The sequence below is a fragment of the Panicum hallii genome, chromosome 7 (assembly GCF_002211085.1).
Source record: "Panicum hallii strain FIL2 chromosome 7, PHallii_v3.1, whole genome shotgun sequence".
Lineage (NCBI taxonomy): Eukaryota > Viridiplantae > Streptophyta > Magnoliopsida > Poales > Poaceae > Panicum > Panicum hallii.
In genome coordinates, this window is record NC_038048.1 from 47,035,163 (window position 1) to 47,049,379 (window position 14,217).

The window sequence follows — 14,217 nt, forward strand, 5'->3', positions numbered from 1 at the left end:
TTTATATAACATGGTAAAAGTTTAACCCTGCGAAACCAAACCCTTTTAGTTTTAGTACATGCATCCTTTTAGTATGTGCATATGCATGTATATATCAGATCAGGGCCCAGATTACATCTAGCCACTTTATTTCCTACTACTTCCTCCTCTCTCTTTTTTGTCTTTTTGAATGACATTGACCTCGTTCGTCGAAAAAAAATGACATTGACCTTCTGTGGATCTGAGGCACGCAACCAAAGGCGACACACAGGCATGGACTCCAATCCGGAGTCGTCGAGTGCAGGCAGCCACAGCCAGCGTTACCCTACCTTCGGTCAGAGCTCCGGCTTCAGCTTCCCCTTCCCTGCCCCAATCGACACTGCTATATATATAGAGCACATCGCGCACAATCAACTACCACTGCGTTGTTGCTGCACTGCGTTGTTGCTGCTGCTGCTGCCTCAACGCACCCGATTTCCGCGCCATCCTCGAGAGCACGGCTCCCCGCAGGCTCGCACGCCATGCTAAGCTCTACTGCCGCGTGGTCTTCTCTCTCGTACCGGTCGCAGTTTAGGTGAGTCTTGGGTTCATCCAAACAAAATGTTCCAAATATCAACAAAAACTTTAGCTTCCCGCTCAGTTGGTAAGTAAGCTTCGAACGTTTTTCTAGGAGAGGATTCGAGTGTCTTGCACAAAAGCTTTAGTTTCCTGCTCCGAGATGTCGATCTCATTTTTTTCATTAAAATATGCTTCATTTTCTTGTTCCATCTGAATACTACATGAACCAATATGACTGTTTCGTTAAAAAGACTGCTAGGATCTTTTTTATGTTGGAGCTTCAAACCGGCTCCAGTTGAAGTCGTTTATTTCGTGTTGATAATGCTATTTTCTGAATGACTGAATCCGTTTGGAAGCTGCTATACATCAACAGCTTCAGAGTAAACAAATGAGCCAGAAAAGACATTGCAACCCCGATGTTGGTTGGTTCCTTCTGAAAGTGTTTTCAGTGGAGAACGGGAGCCATTCAGAGTTTTTCCAGTCCAACGTTTTTCCATGCTATTTTCAGCCCAAAGTTGTCGCTGAAGAGGACTGGTGGTGGAGTATCCTCTTGTAATTGTAAGCATGGAAAGGGGGAGATGGTCACCGTGGCCAACCTTGCTAAACAGCCTCCACGGTCGAGGCAAGTGGGGGCATCACCGTTTGCGCAACGCAAGGGCGCCGAGCCAAGCCAACTACGGCCACCCCATGGCACGGCCAATCTCGGCGCGAACCCGGCCAACTCGTGCCCGCTCACGCCGCTGGGTTTCCTGGAGCGCGCGGCGACCGTGTTCGGCGACTGCCCCTCTGTCGTCTACCACGACACCGTCTTCACCTGGTCCCAGACGCACCGGCGATGCCTCCGCCTCGCCTCCGCGCTCGTCTCCCTCGGCATCTCCAGCGGCGACATCGTAAGCCACCCGTTCTCCCTCGCTCACTTCCCGCGGATCGCTCTTGTCTCTCGTCTCTGAGCGTGGGAGCCGAGCGAGCCTGATTTGGCAAGGCAAATCACTTGTCTGGCGATTGGATTCGATCTCTATAGGTGTCCGTGCTGTTGCCCAACGTGCCGGCCATGTACGAGATGCACTTCGGCGTGCCCATGAGCGGCGCCGTGCTCAACACCATCAACACGCGCCTTGACGCGCACACGGTCGCCGTCCTGCTCCGCCACTCCGGCTCCAAGCTCGTCTTCGTCGACCCGGCGTCGTTGCAGCTCATCCGCGACGCGCTCCAGCTACTCCCGCCTGGGCACCCGGCACCGCGCGTCATCCCCGTCGAGGACCCCCACGAGAAGGAGTTCCCCGCCGCCCCGCCCGGGACCCTGACGTACGAGAGGCTTCTCGAGATTGGCGACCCGGAGTTCGCGTGGGTGCGGCCGGCGAGCGAGTGGGACCCGATGGTCCTCAACTACACCTCCGGCACGACGTCGGCGCCCAAGGGTGTTGTGCACTGCCACCGTGGGCTCTTCTTGATCACCCTTGACTCGCTCGTGGAATGGGCCATGCCGCGGCGGCCGACGTACCTGTGGACGCTGCCCATGTTCCACGCCAACGGATGGAGCTACCCGTGGGGGATGGCTGTGGTGGGCGGCACCAACGTCTGCCTCCGCCGCGTCAACGCCGCCACGGTGTACGCCGCCATCGCGAGCCGCGGGGTCACCCACCTCTGCTGCGCGCCCGTCGTGCTCAACATGCTGGCCAACGCCCCCGAGGGCGTGCGACGGCCGCTCCCGGGGAAGGTGCGCGTCCTAACGGCCGGCGCGCCACCACCCGCAGCCGTGCTGCAGCGCACGGAGTCCATCGGCTTCGAGATCAGCCACGGGTACGGGCTGACTGAGACCGCGGGGCTGCCTGTGTCCTGCACTTGGAAGGGCGAGTGGGACACGCTCCCGGCGTCGGAGCGCGCACGGCTCAAGTCGAGACAGGGCGTGCGCACCCCGGGCATGGCCGAGGTGGACATCATCGACGGCGAGACCGGGCGCAGCGTTCCCCGCGACGGGTCCACGATGGGCGAGATCGTGCTCCGCGGCGGGTGCGTGATGCTCGGCTACCTGAACGACGACGAGGCGACCAAGGCGGCGATACGCGACGACGGGTGGTTCTACACGGGGGACGTCGGCGTGACGCACCCGGACGGGTACCTGGAGATCCGCGACCGTTCCAAGGACGTGATCATCAACGCCGGGGAGAACATCAGCAGCGTGGAGGTCGAGTCCGTGCTCTACGGGCATCCGGCGGTGAACGAGGCGGCGGTGGTGGCGCGGCCGGACGAGTTACGGGGTGAGACGCCGTGCGCGTTCATCAGCCTCAAGGAGGACGCGGCGGGCACGGTGACCGCGGCCGACGTCATGGCGTGGTGCCGGGAGCGCATGCCGCACTACATGGTGCCCAGAACGGTTGTCTTCCGCGCCGAGCTGCCCAAGACCTCCACCGGCAAGATCCAGAAGTACGTGCTTCGGGACCTCGCCAACGAGATGGGGCCAGCACGCAAGGGCGACTGTATCAGCATTCAGGTGTAGTGGTTGTCGTCATCCTTGGCATGGGCATGTGCTCTGCTTGCTCTGTTTCCAGGCTTGCAGCAATGGCGAGAGCATGCATCTTATGAGATCAGATTGGGCGCAAGATGATGGAGCAAGCAGTAGTCCTAATAAGATTGGGTGAAAAGTTATTGGAGTGGAAAACCAAGCATTTCACATTCGTTTCTTTGGCAATGTAATCCAAACAAAACTCTGAACATGTAATGTAAGGCCGTGTTGGGCCATTATTAATCAAATCAGGTGGGGGATCTCTCTCCCCCTCCGTTGACCGTAAAGAAAAAAGAAGCATTTGCGCGTCCTCCAACATTCAATCATAGGTAATAGGTGTGAGTACGCACTCATATGTGTGTCTTGTGTCTATGTCTCTATTATGTTTCTCAGAGAAAAAAAAACGCTAGAGTAATGCTTTAGGCTGAAAAAATAGAAATGTTGTTCTCTAATTGTCTAAAGTAATGATTGGATACGTTGATATTAGGGCCGGAGCCAGAAAGTCTGCAGCAGCCCGGGCTTAAACAATGGACAAACGCTAGACTGATCAAAATTATGCTAAATAATATTAAAATTATGCTTTGGTTTTAATTAACATAGAGATTTATATGGGATAAATTGAGCTGGGCCCGTGCTACAGCGCGCCTAGCACAGGCCCTGGCTCCGCCCTTGTTGATATTGGCAATTATCAGATCAAGATTCATTGAAACCATAATCACCTTCAATCTTCGATTATATTTCTTGTGTTGATTATCTCCTGTAACGTGTTTGGGTATATGCTGTTTTTTAAAAAAAATTGACTCATTGCTGTACCATTTTGCAGTAAGATTTTGGCAGAGGCCCTTAGTGACATGTCAAAGTCTCATTGGTCAAAAGACGGTTGGAAACGACTCAGAAAATAGCCAGATGTTAACTAATCACTCTATTTTTTGTTCAAGTCATGTAGCATTAAGATCCAAATAGAAAAAAAATTCCATTCAAAAGTAAAATACAAATTAATAAATATAGCAAGAACAGTGTGCTCCATAAACATCAATTAAGAGACAAACATCATTTTTTTAAAAAAAATCAGGAGCCACTTTTAACGGTTCCAATTTTAAAATATTGCTAATTTCAAGATGTTACACACCATAAACTTGATCCAAATTGTATTTAAATAAACAAAACATAAGAGTACATTGACCGTTTTCTTTCGATTCCGTACAGATACACACATATGAATATGACCCCTAACCCTGCGGCCACGCTTCTTCTCTGGCTGGGAGCTGCTTCTTTGACAAGGGAAGGTGTCATGGGTTCGTGCCAGGGGGTGGCCAAGATAGACTTCTTCACAATTGTGAAACATAACTTATGTGATTCAGTGATTAATTTGATTCGTGCTGGGAGAACCATTGAACAGACAGTTTTTTTTTTCAACTTAGAAAAAATCCACATTATCAAATAATGTAGAATGCAGCGGATTACAATAAACCACATCCAGATGGATGAGAATACAGGGCCGTCCAGTTATAATAAAGTGCATAATTAAACAGGTATCCAAAACCATTTGAATAGAAAGAACTGACAATTGAATCAGCATCATGTTCATCCTTACTGTTTGTACATGAATTGCCAAATACATGGCCACTATTAATTATATTGACCCTTACAGTATTTATCTGCTCAAATATACAACACAACGCATTAGGTTGCACGCTACTAATATCAGCAAGTACACCCAGGATTGATGTAACAATATAAATGAATTGCAATAGAAGAGCAGGGTATTTGAGATTTCCTGTATTATTTCCATGGCAATTATTTGAAGATAAACAACAGCACGTTCTTGGCCCTCAATTTACATGGAAGGCACCAAGAGGTTTGTCATGACAAGAGTACACGTAATACTAATAACTAATAAGACATGGTATATACATTCCATTGTAGTTATAAAGTTGCACACGCAAGTACAAAGCAGCAGCACCTTATTCCAACATTCAAGTAACATTACACCGAAATCAAGTGAGCATGGGTTGCATTCTGAAGGGGATTACCTGACTTCAGAATGGTCCTTCGCATGGCAATAATGAACCAATCTTCATGCCTTTCCTCTGAGCGATTGCCTTTAATTCCTCTGATACCGCGCTCTCCTCGATGATCATATGATTCAACCGAGTGGCGCGCTGAGCAAAGAATTCAACATTGCCTACTGCAATGCTAGGACAGCAGGAGATGTCAAGGATCTCCAGCGACTGCCCACAGTGCCTGAGAAGTGAGACCAAGGAGGCCCCCGTTAGGCCCCGGCATCCCCTGAGTTTGATGTCGATGAGATTCCGGCAGGATGACAGCATGGCACAGATCACCTTGTCACTCAGTGTCTCATTGTAGGATAAGTCAAGGCGACGAAGACGCCGCATGCTTTGGCTGAGAAATGTCAGTAACCCAGGCTCCCGTTCCACAACGTCACAGCTCACCAAGGCAAGCTCTTCGATGCCCGCCCCAGTGGCTGTTCGTGCGAGAGACCGGAGTCCATCCCCAGTGATTAGGACGCAGCTCTGAAGGCGAAGTGCGGCTAGGTTATGTGTGGGGTCCAGGCCGCCTTGAATTGGCTCGGCTCCAATGGCAAGGAGATGATCATTGTGCAGGTCGAGCGGTAGGCGAAGGTCCAAGGTGTGAAGACCAGCAGCACGCTGTTGGATGAATCGGTGAAGGGCCTCGCTGCTGCCGCCGTCATAAACCAGGAGGGAGGTCAGTGCGTGGCAATGGTCAGCTGCAAGGAGGAGAACACGGTCGGCAACAGCACGGCAAGTGCGAAGCTCAAGCGCGAGCAATCCAACGAGGCAATCCGCGAAGGACGGCGACGCGGGCCCATCCCCAGTGCCGTCGCAGGCGCGCAGCTGCAGCCACTTGAGGCTCCCGCACCGCCGCCACAGCCATCCAAGCCCTCGGTCGCCGGAGCGGATGCCGCAAAGCGACAGCCTTTCCAGCGGCAACGCCAGTGCGGCCTCGGCCTCGGCGCCGTCGGCATCATCCGAGCTTGAGCCGGCGTAGTCAACGCTGGCGGCGGAGTTGACGAGGGCGAACGACTTGAGGCGCGGCAAGAGCTCGAGCCAGCGGAACGACAGGGGGCGGACGGCGGTGATGTGGAGCGACGTCAGGCCGGACAGGGCAGGGCAGGCGGCGAGCAGCGCGGTGGGGGAGACCGCCGAATCGGGCAGGAGCCGCAGCGTGGAGAACCGGGCGGCGGCCGGCGCGGCCGCGACAGCAAGCAGCACGGCGTCGGCGTCCCGGGCCGGAGTAGCAGCGGAGGCGACGGTCAGGGCGGAGAGGAACGGGTAGTGCGACAGCAGCGCGGCGAGGGTCGCCGCCGCCGCATCCGAGGAGGCCGCCAGGCGGAGGGTCAGGGACGATGTGGAGGCCCTGAGGAGCGAGAGCCAGCGCCGGGAAACGAGGGACACGGCCGGCGCGGCGGCGGGTGGCAGGAGGCGGAACACCTCCTGCAGCAGGTCGTCGCAGAGCGCGGCGTCCGTGCCGGCGTAGCAGCCAGGGCGATGGCAGCCGCCGCCGCCGCCGCCGAGGACGGCGGCGGCGTGGCGGGAGCTTGTCGGCGCCGTCGGTGCGCTGGGGGCCAGTCAAGCCATCGGATTGTCCCGGCCGGCCGGCCGCATGGGCGGGGGAGGGGAAGGATGCGTGGTTAGCTCGCTTTGCTTTGCTTTGCTTGTGGCCGCAAGATTGGGTGGGGAACGGAATGGGACAGGGGGTTTGCTGGGGAAGGTGGGCGGGCTCTCGCGGTGCGGGGCCCACGGCGGGGTGTGTGGTCGTGCGTGGCGGTCAGTGTGAGCGCTCTCCCTCTCCTCTCTTGTCTCTTCTTCCTCCCAAGGTGGTTCCAGAGGCGGCGTAGGGGAGCGGGACTTTTCGTCTTCCTGAAAGAGACAAGTAGAAGGATACGTATGCCTGGCCCCACTTGTAAGACGTGACGATAACCATAACCCTTTTCTTCTTTAAATTAAAAGAAGAAGAAGACGACGACGACGTGACGAGATCGAACAATCGAAAAGGGAAGAAGGGGGTGAGAGGGAGAGGGTGATGTCAGCAGGATGCTCCCCTCTTTGCTCCAGCCCAAATCGATGCTCCAATTCCTATTTGTAAAAGAGCTCCATTCCGTGGGCTGGATGCCATGCGCGTGGTCCTGGGTCTTGGCCCATCAGCTCCTCGAAGACTTTGGACCTCGTTTATCCGTTGATCTGGAAATTTTACACCGTGGTCAATGCCAGGACTGGATCCACTGCGATTATAAGAATCCGGGTTGTTGAAATCCAATCAATTTGGACTGGATTATATAATCTCTATGGGAACCAAAGAGCACCTCAATCTGGATTCTCGTAATCCTATTATCATCCCCTACCCACTCTTCAGATTATGCTACCCAATATTCAGATTATAATCTAGAATACAAACAGAACGAATTACTACTATCCAAAATCTGGATTCTCAAGATTACTAGTATTCACATTGCGGACTATCATAATCCCAGTGGATCCAAACATGCCATTGGAGTATTGTCGCAATCTCCCAATCTTTCACCTTGATTTCAATCTTTCTTTTATCCAGCCATGGCATGCAAAGCAAACGTGTCTATGGCATCCATCATATCCATTCACCTTGTGATCCACAGTCACCACAAGATCAAAGGAGACAAAGGTCGGCGAGAGGGCTTGCTGATCTCAAGAAGATACTACTCTACATGTCAAGCCCATGCTGCACTGCATCGCACATGTCCATGCCAAGCAAGACGACGACAGCTCTAGGCACTCGCTACATCCTGCTGGGGCCCTTGCGTGCTGGTCCCATCTCCTTGGCAAGGTTCCGGAGCACGTACTTCTGGATCTTCCCGGTGGATGTCTTGGGCAGCTCGTCGCGGAACACCACCGTCTTGGGCACCATGTAGCGCGGCATGCGCTCCCGGCACCACGCGACGACGCTGGCCGCGGTCACCGCGCCCGCCGATCCCTCCTTGAGGCTCAGGAACGCGCACGGCGTCTCGCCCCAGAACTCGTCCGGCCGCGCCACCACCGCCGCCTCGTTCACCGCCGGGTGGTTGTACAGCACGGACTCCACCTCCACGCTGCTGATGTTCTCGCCGCCGCTGATAATCACGTCCTTGGACCGGTCGCGGATCTCCATGTACCCGTCCGGATGCATCACGCCCACGTCCCCCGTGTAGAACCACCCGTTCTCCCGGATCGCCGCCTTGGTCGCCTTGTCGTCGTTCAGGTAGCCCAGCATGATGCACCCGCCGCGGAGCACGATCTCGCCCATCGTGGACCCGTCGCGGGGAACGCTGCTCCCGGTCTCGCCGTCGATGATGTCCACCTCGGCCATGCCCGGCGTGCGCACGCCCTGCCTCGCCTTGAGCCGGGCGCGCTCCGACGCCGGGAGCTTGTTCCACTCCCCCTTCCACGCGCAGCGCACGACTAGACCCGCGGTCTCGGTTAGCCCGTACCCGTGGGTGACCTCGAAGCCGATGGACTCCGTGCGGTGCAGCACGGCGGCCGGCGGCGGCGCGCCGGCGGTTAGGATGCGCACTTTCCCTGGGAGCGGCCGCCGCACCCCCTCGGGGGCGTTGGCCAGCATGTTGAGCACGACGGGCGCGCCGCAGAGGTGGTTCACCCCGCGGCGCGCGATGGTGGCGTACACCTCGGCGGCGTCGACGCGGCGGAGGCACACGTTGGTGCCGCCCACGGCAGCCATCCCCCACGGGAGGCTCCATCCGTTGGCGTGGAACATGGGCAGCGTCCACAGGTACGTCGGCTGCGGCGGCACAGCCCACTCCACGAGCGAGTCAATGGTGACCAAGAAGATGCCGCGGTGGCAGTGCACCACGCCCTTGGGCGCCGACGTCGTGCCGGAGGTGTAGTTCAGTATCATCGGGTCCCATTCGCTGGCCGGCCTTATCCACGCGAACTCCGGGTCGCCCTTCTCGAGAAGCCTCTCGTACGTCAAGGTCCCGGGCGGGGCGGCGGGGAACTCCTCCTCGTGGGGGTCCTCGACGGGGATGACGCGCGGCGCCGGGTGCCCAGGCGGGAGTAGCTTTAGCGCGTCGCGGATGAGCTGCAACGACGCCGGGTCGACGAAGACGAGCTTGGAGCCGGAGTGGCGGAGCAGGACGGCGACCGTGCGCGCGTCGAGGCGCGTGTTGATGGTGTTGAGCACGGCGCCGCTCATGGGCACGCCGAAGTGCATCTCGTACATGGCCGGCACGTTGGGCAACAGCACGGACACCTATAGAGATCGAACCCAATCTCCAGATCAGTGATTTGCCTTACCAAATCAGGCTCCGGCTCCCACGCGCAGAGACGATAGCGATCCGCGGGAAGTGAGCGAGGGAGAACGGGTGGCTTACGATGTCGCCGCGGGAGATGCCGAGGGAGACGAGCGCGGAGGCGAGGCGGAGGCATCGCCGGTGCGTCTGGGACCAGGTGAAGACGGTGTCGTGGTAGACGACGGAGGGGCAGTCGCCGAACACGGTGGCCGAGCGCTCCAGGAAGCCCAGCGGCGTGAGCGGGCACGAGTTGGCCGGGTTCGCGCCGAGCCTGTCCATGCCGCCGCGGGGGTCGCCGGCGCCGGTGGAGGCTGGCTTGCGTGGACGGGGACAGCGTCAGGCGTCAACGATCCAGCTCGTGGAGTGGTTGAGGACAAGGGGAGTGAGCAATTGTGACACGGAGACAGACAGAGAGCCAGTGACCTTATATGAAGCCAGACAGTGTTTGGCCGGTGGCGCCTTGTCCTGCAAACCCGGCTACACGATGGGAAATCGACGGCAGATCAGGCGCGGTGCAGGTGAAGGAGTAATCTGGATTCCAGAGAGCAGAGGTCATCAGTAGATGAGGTGCTAATCCAAGATGGGGATTAGAAGATGCAATGCCATCTTTTGTCTCGTCTCTGAATTTTCAGAGATTGGTTCGGTCGGAGCAGCATATGCAGCCAAGTCGCTATAGGATAGCATCAGCTGCTGACCGGAGACTTCACCAGATCGAATCGATCCGGCTTCTAGCACGCTGTGAGCCGGAGCTCTGTCACTTGGCTACGAGCGCTCCCCGTCCATCCAGAAAGCAAGGAAAAAGGGCGTTTTTTTTCTACCGTGTTTGCGTTGTGCGCACGGGACAGACAGACAGTCAGACACTACGGATGAGGAGGGCAGCGCACGGGCCAATGGCGAGCCTCTTGCTCTTGATGAACATTGACCTGGCCGCTTCTAGATTGCAAAGTCCAGGAGACCATCACGCCATCAGCTCCACGTATTATTTGGGTGATGAGGACCAGTCACACACGGAGCCGCCACATCCTCCGTTCCTCTGTGCCGTTTTCAGAGCTCCGTGTCAACTTGGAACACACCGCGCGCACTGTCATCTCGGCCGCTGTAAAATCTTCTTCCGCCGCGCTGGTCGGTTATTGTGTACAGACAAGTGGTGCGGTTGAGACCACGACGAACGAAGACTGACCAAGTGTGTGTTCGGTGCACGGGCGCCTGGACCTGTCCAAGCCTGCCTGCCCGGGCATGTATCACGCATCGTGAGATGTTCCCTTCTTTCTCCTGTTCAAACATTCATATGGTTGTGTTTGGATACTAAGAGCTAAAATTTAGCCATGTCGCATCAGATGTTATTTAGAAGGACTAAATATGAATTAATTATATAACTGATTGTAGAACCCGGGCTAATTTATGAGATAAATCTATTAAGGCTAATTAATCCATCATTAGCATATGTTTACTGTAGCACCATGTTATCAAATCATAAACTAATTAGGTTTAATAGATTCATCTCATGAATTAGCCCAAGGTTATGCAATTAATTTTATCATTAGTCTACATTTAATACTTCTAATTCGTATTCAAACATACGAGGAGAATAAAGTTTAGCTCCGGAACCAAACGCCCCATCAGTCGCCTACCGGACGACCGAGCTTTGTTGCAGGTTCCAGTCCCCATCCTCGTGCCCGGCAGAAAACGGCCCTGGGTAGTTGCGCGGCACGCTAGTCATTCTGCACTCAGGTCTCCCGGAGGGTGAGCGACAGCAGCACTCCTCCATGGCATGTCCTACAGAATCGCAACGTTTTGATTCCTTCCGGTTCAAGGAGACAAGAAAGGACTACGGATGCACGAGCGTCGAATCTTCGCACAGAAAGCTTGCGATCGCGTCCCAAAAGTCCAGTCTTTGCAATGGAGATCCACAGTAAAATCACTCAAAAGTATTGCTCCGTCGCTCCCAAGGAAGAAGTAAGGGAAGGCGTGTATTGATACGTACAACTGAACGCCTCTATCTAATCATTTCCAAACTCATAAAAGATCGAGACACACACATGAAAAGAGATGTCAAAGAATTGTAGACAGAGCAAGAAAACAAAAAAGAAATTTGACGTGCAACGCCAAGCGCCGGCCGGCAGCCTGTATCGTCCTCATCAAGCGGTCTTGTAGTTGACCACGGAGATCTTGGCCGCGGGGCCGCCCTGGATGTAGACGATGGTGAGCTGCTCGCCGGCGCCGAGGCGGGTGAGCCACGGGGGGAACTCGTACGCGTCCTTCTCCTTGGCGGCGGACACGCCGTAGATGGGCCCGGACAGCTCCTTGATGTGCAGCTTCAGGTACGTGATGGGGTGGCCGCACGTGTTCTTGGCCGTCACGACGTGCCGGTAGTACTCCACGCCGTTCGTCGTCCACGAGTTGCTCACCGTGTGCACCAACTCCAGCAGAGAGCCTGCAGCCACGGAGAGAATCACATGTTGGCATCAGTAGTTCGAAGCTAGCTGCAGATCCTGCTCATTTGATCGCAGCTGCAATTGTTTTTTCAGTCCTTACCCTTTGATGGCGAAGAATCGTGAGGCGGCGAGTAAGCAGGCGCCGGGCTGTTATCTGCAATCACAATGTCGTGCAAGCATCTCGTTGTTCAGAGACGACTAAACGCTCGCTATCGATCAGAAGATCATGTCTGAATTCTGAAGAAGAAAGAACGGATTGATGGTCTTGCTTACCGGAGGCGCCGGCCGGTTCGGATGCGAGGCGGGCGAAGACGCCGCAGATGGGTGCGTTCCCGGCGATGGTGGGCTCGGCGTGCTGGTAGTTGCAGCGGTCGTCGACGAAGCCGTCGTTGGCGTCGGGCCCGCCGACGATGGCGCCGTGGAGCACGTTGGGGTCGGCGCCCTTGCTGTTGTAGTACTTGTCGAAGCCGTCCATGCACCCGACGATCGACTTGACGGCGGAGACGGACGGGATTGAGGCGCCGCGGTGGTGCACGTGCGTCGGGAAGTAGCTGCCGTAGCCGACCATGTAGCTCATGCCCTTGGGGTTCTTGCCCAGGACGTAGTCCACCTGGGACTTGGCGAACCTGACGATCTCGGCGGGCTTGACCTCGCCGTCGGGGCACTTGAGCGCGCCGCGCGACACGGCGAGGTAGTCGGCGTAGACGGTGAGGAGGAAGGTGGAGGAGCTCACGTACTGCATGTTGTTCCAGTCGTCCACGTACAGGAGCCCGCCGGGGGTGAGCTTGATGTTGTGGCCGTTGTTCTTCTGGAGGCAGGCGCAGAGGAAGAACTCGGCCTTGGCCTGGAACTGCTTCAGCGTGTCAGCGTAGGCGCTGGCGCCGGCGCCGGCGCCCTGGAAGAGCACCTTGGAGAGGAGCACCTGGAGGCCGGCGTACTTGTTGTCCCAGGAGAACTCGAGCACGGACCAGCCCGTCCCGCCGAAGGCCTCCGCGTTCTGGGACACGTACCGCAGGTACTCCTCGTCGCCGGTGGCCTCGTACAGCCACGCCGCCGCCCAGAGCAGCTCATCCTGACCAAATCAATCGAACGATGATCACACGACTGTAACCGATTGCTGTTCCAATTGCATTTCTTGTTATTAGTACCTGGTAGCCAGATTCAGAAGGATAGAACTTCTTGGCGCTCTGCAGGGAGTCATCGTATCTGCCTCTGAACGTGTCGGCGAATGTGAAGAGCTGTCACACACACGCAGGAACAAGGTTTCAGTGGAACATTCAGAACCCTGAATCGCAGCGCTCTCTACACAATTCAGCACAAAGTACCTGCTTGGCGTGCAGCAGCAGCAGGTCCGCGTACATGGAGTCGTACGGCCGGAAGGCCTTGGCCGCCGCGGCCAGCGCGGCCGCCGTCTCGCCGGCGACGTCGGATCCCGGGTGGTTCGTGTCGATCTTGAACGCCGTCCTCGGCGTCGACATGTCCTCGGCGCGCTCCCAGCACAGGTGGTCGCTGTCCCCGTCGCCCACCTGCAGAGGACACCGCGCGCCGTTTGAGAGCGAGCTTTGCAGTGCTGGGCCGGGAGTCGTTGGGCCTGTGATGTACAGTATAGCTCGTAGTAATATTACCTGGACCCATAGGCCGTTGGGCTCGGTGTGGGCCTTGATGAAGTAGTTGGTGCCCCAGCGGATGGTGTCGAGCGCGCGCTGGAGGTTGTTGGCGGCGACCATCTCCTTCTCGAACTCGAGCACGCCCCAGGAGAGCATGGTCACCGCGTACGCCATGGGGAACCCGAACTTGACGTGGTCGCCCGAGTCGTAGTACCCGCCCACCAAGTCCACCTGCCCATGCATGCATGTACCACCATGATCCACACACTCCTTTGGAGCAATTAATGCATGCGGGACCGATCGGCCGGCGAGATCGAGCGGCGTACCCCCTGGGAGAAGCCGTCGGTGAGGGCGGAGTCGCCGCGCCACTTGACGCGGTGGTCGGCGGGGAGCTTCCCCGACCGCTGCGCCTCGAAGAACTGCAGGCACTTGTCGAACGCGCCGGCGTAGTCGTACGACGACGCGTTCGCCGCCGCCGCCAGGAGGAGGAGCGCGGCTACCAGCAGCAAGGTGGCCGGCGTCTTGGTCACCAACCGCGCCATGGCTCGACCACAGGTACTGCTGTTCCCGTCGTCTTCGTCGCTTCTTCCGTAGTGGCTTGAGAGACCGGGACGGCGAGTTTTATAAGGTTGGAGATGAGTGGACGGGCGCGACATGGCGGACGACGCACGTACGCTTGGTGCCCGGCACGTCGGGCGGGAGCCTGCCGGAGTTTGAGCCATGCACGTCTCGGGGAATATGCGTGCACGCAGTGGTTGGGTTTGCAACGCCACACAGACCCAGAAACAGCAGAATATAATTCGCAATATTGAAATGGAGGGCTGCGAATTTATT

The 14,217-nt window shown here is 56.6% G+C and overlaps 4 protein-coding genes across 4 annotated transcripts; 1 reads left to right on the plus strand and 3 right to left on the minus strand.

Annotated features, from left to right (window-relative positions):
• Positions 1 to 427: 427 nt before the first annotated feature.
• Positions 428 to 3,327, plus strand: LOC112900469 (probable acyl-activating enzyme 5, peroxisomal). Its single transcript, XM_025969332.1, has 3 exons — positions 428 to 553; positions 1,046 to 1,427; positions 1,559 to 3,327. Exons 1-3 carry the CDS (start codon positions 501 to 503, stop codon positions 3,032 to 3,034), a joined length of 1,911 nt encoding a protein of 636 aa, XP_025825117.1. The 5' UTR covers positions 428 to 500; the 3' UTR covers positions 3,035 to 3,327.
• A 1,477-nt stretch (positions 3,328 to 4,804) lies between these two features.
• LOC112900912 (F-box/LRR-repeat protein 4) lies at positions 4,805 to 6,645 on the minus strand (the record flags this gene model as incomplete). The annotated part of the gene is made up of 1 exon (XM_025969685.1): positions 4,805 to 6,645. A coding segment is annotated over one exon (1,566 nt), but the record flags the coding sequence as incomplete, so codon positions are not given.
• A 931-nt stretch (positions 6,646 to 7,576) lies between these two features.
• On the minus strand, positions 7,577 to 9,887 carry LOC112901057 (probable acyl-activating enzyme 6). Its single transcript, XM_025969882.1, has 2 exons — positions 9,423 to 9,887; positions 7,577 to 9,301 (listed from the first exon to the last, which is right to left on the minus strand). Exons 1-2 carry the CDS (start codon positions 9,618 to 9,620, stop codon positions 7,835 to 7,837), a joined length of 1,665 nt encoding a protein of 554 aa, XP_025825667.1. The 5' UTR covers positions 9,621 to 9,887; the 3' UTR covers positions 7,577 to 7,834.
• A 1,354-nt stretch (positions 9,888 to 11,241) lies between these two features.
• LOC112900345 (endoglucanase 13) lies at positions 11,242 to 13,946 on the minus strand. The gene is made up of 7 exons (XM_025969169.1): positions 13,710 to 13,946; positions 13,402 to 13,614; positions 13,102 to 13,302; positions 12,925 to 13,014; positions 12,050 to 12,848; positions 11,877 to 11,930; positions 11,242 to 11,775 (listed from the first exon to the last, which is right to left on the minus strand). Exons 1-7 carry the CDS (start codon positions 13,923 to 13,925, stop codon positions 11,480 to 11,482), a joined length of 1,869 nt encoding a protein of 622 aa, XP_025824954.1. The 5' UTR covers positions 13,926 to 13,946; the 3' UTR covers positions 11,242 to 11,479.
• Positions 13,947 to 14,217: the final 271 nt, after the last annotated feature.

Coding starts and splice junctions, on each gene's coding strand:
- LOC112900469 (XM_025969332.1), top strand. CDS start 501: ATGCTAAGCTCTACTGCCGCGTGGTCTTCTCTCTCGTACCGGTCGCAG. Junction 554..1,045: donor TCGTACCGGTCGCAGTTTAG/GTGAGTCTTGGG, acceptor TGCTATTTTCAG/CCCAAAGTTGTCGCTGAAGA. Junction 1,428..1,558: donor GCATCTCCAGCGGCGACATC/GTAAGCCACCCG, acceptor CGATCTCTATAG/GTGTCCGTGCTGTTGCCCAA.
- LOC112901057 (XM_025969882.1), bottom strand. CDS start 9,620: ATGGACAGGCTCGGCGCGAACCCGGCCAACTCGTGCCCGCTCACGCCG. Junction 9,302..9,422: donor GCATCTCCCGCGGCGACATC/GTAAGCCACCCG, acceptor CGATCTCTATAG/GTGTCCGTGCTGTTGCCCAA.
- LOC112900345 (XM_025969169.1), bottom strand. CDS start 13,925: ATGGCGCGGTTGGTGACCAAGACGCCGGCCACCTTGCTGCTGGTAGCC. Junction 13,015..13,101: donor TGCTGCTGCACGCCAAGCAG/GTACTTTGTGCT, acceptor TGTGTGTGACAG/CTCTTCACATTCGCCGACAC. Junction 11,931..12,049: donor CGAACCGGCCGGCGCCTCCG/GTAAGCAAGACC, acceptor TTGTGATTGCAG/ATAACAGCCCGGCGCCTGCT.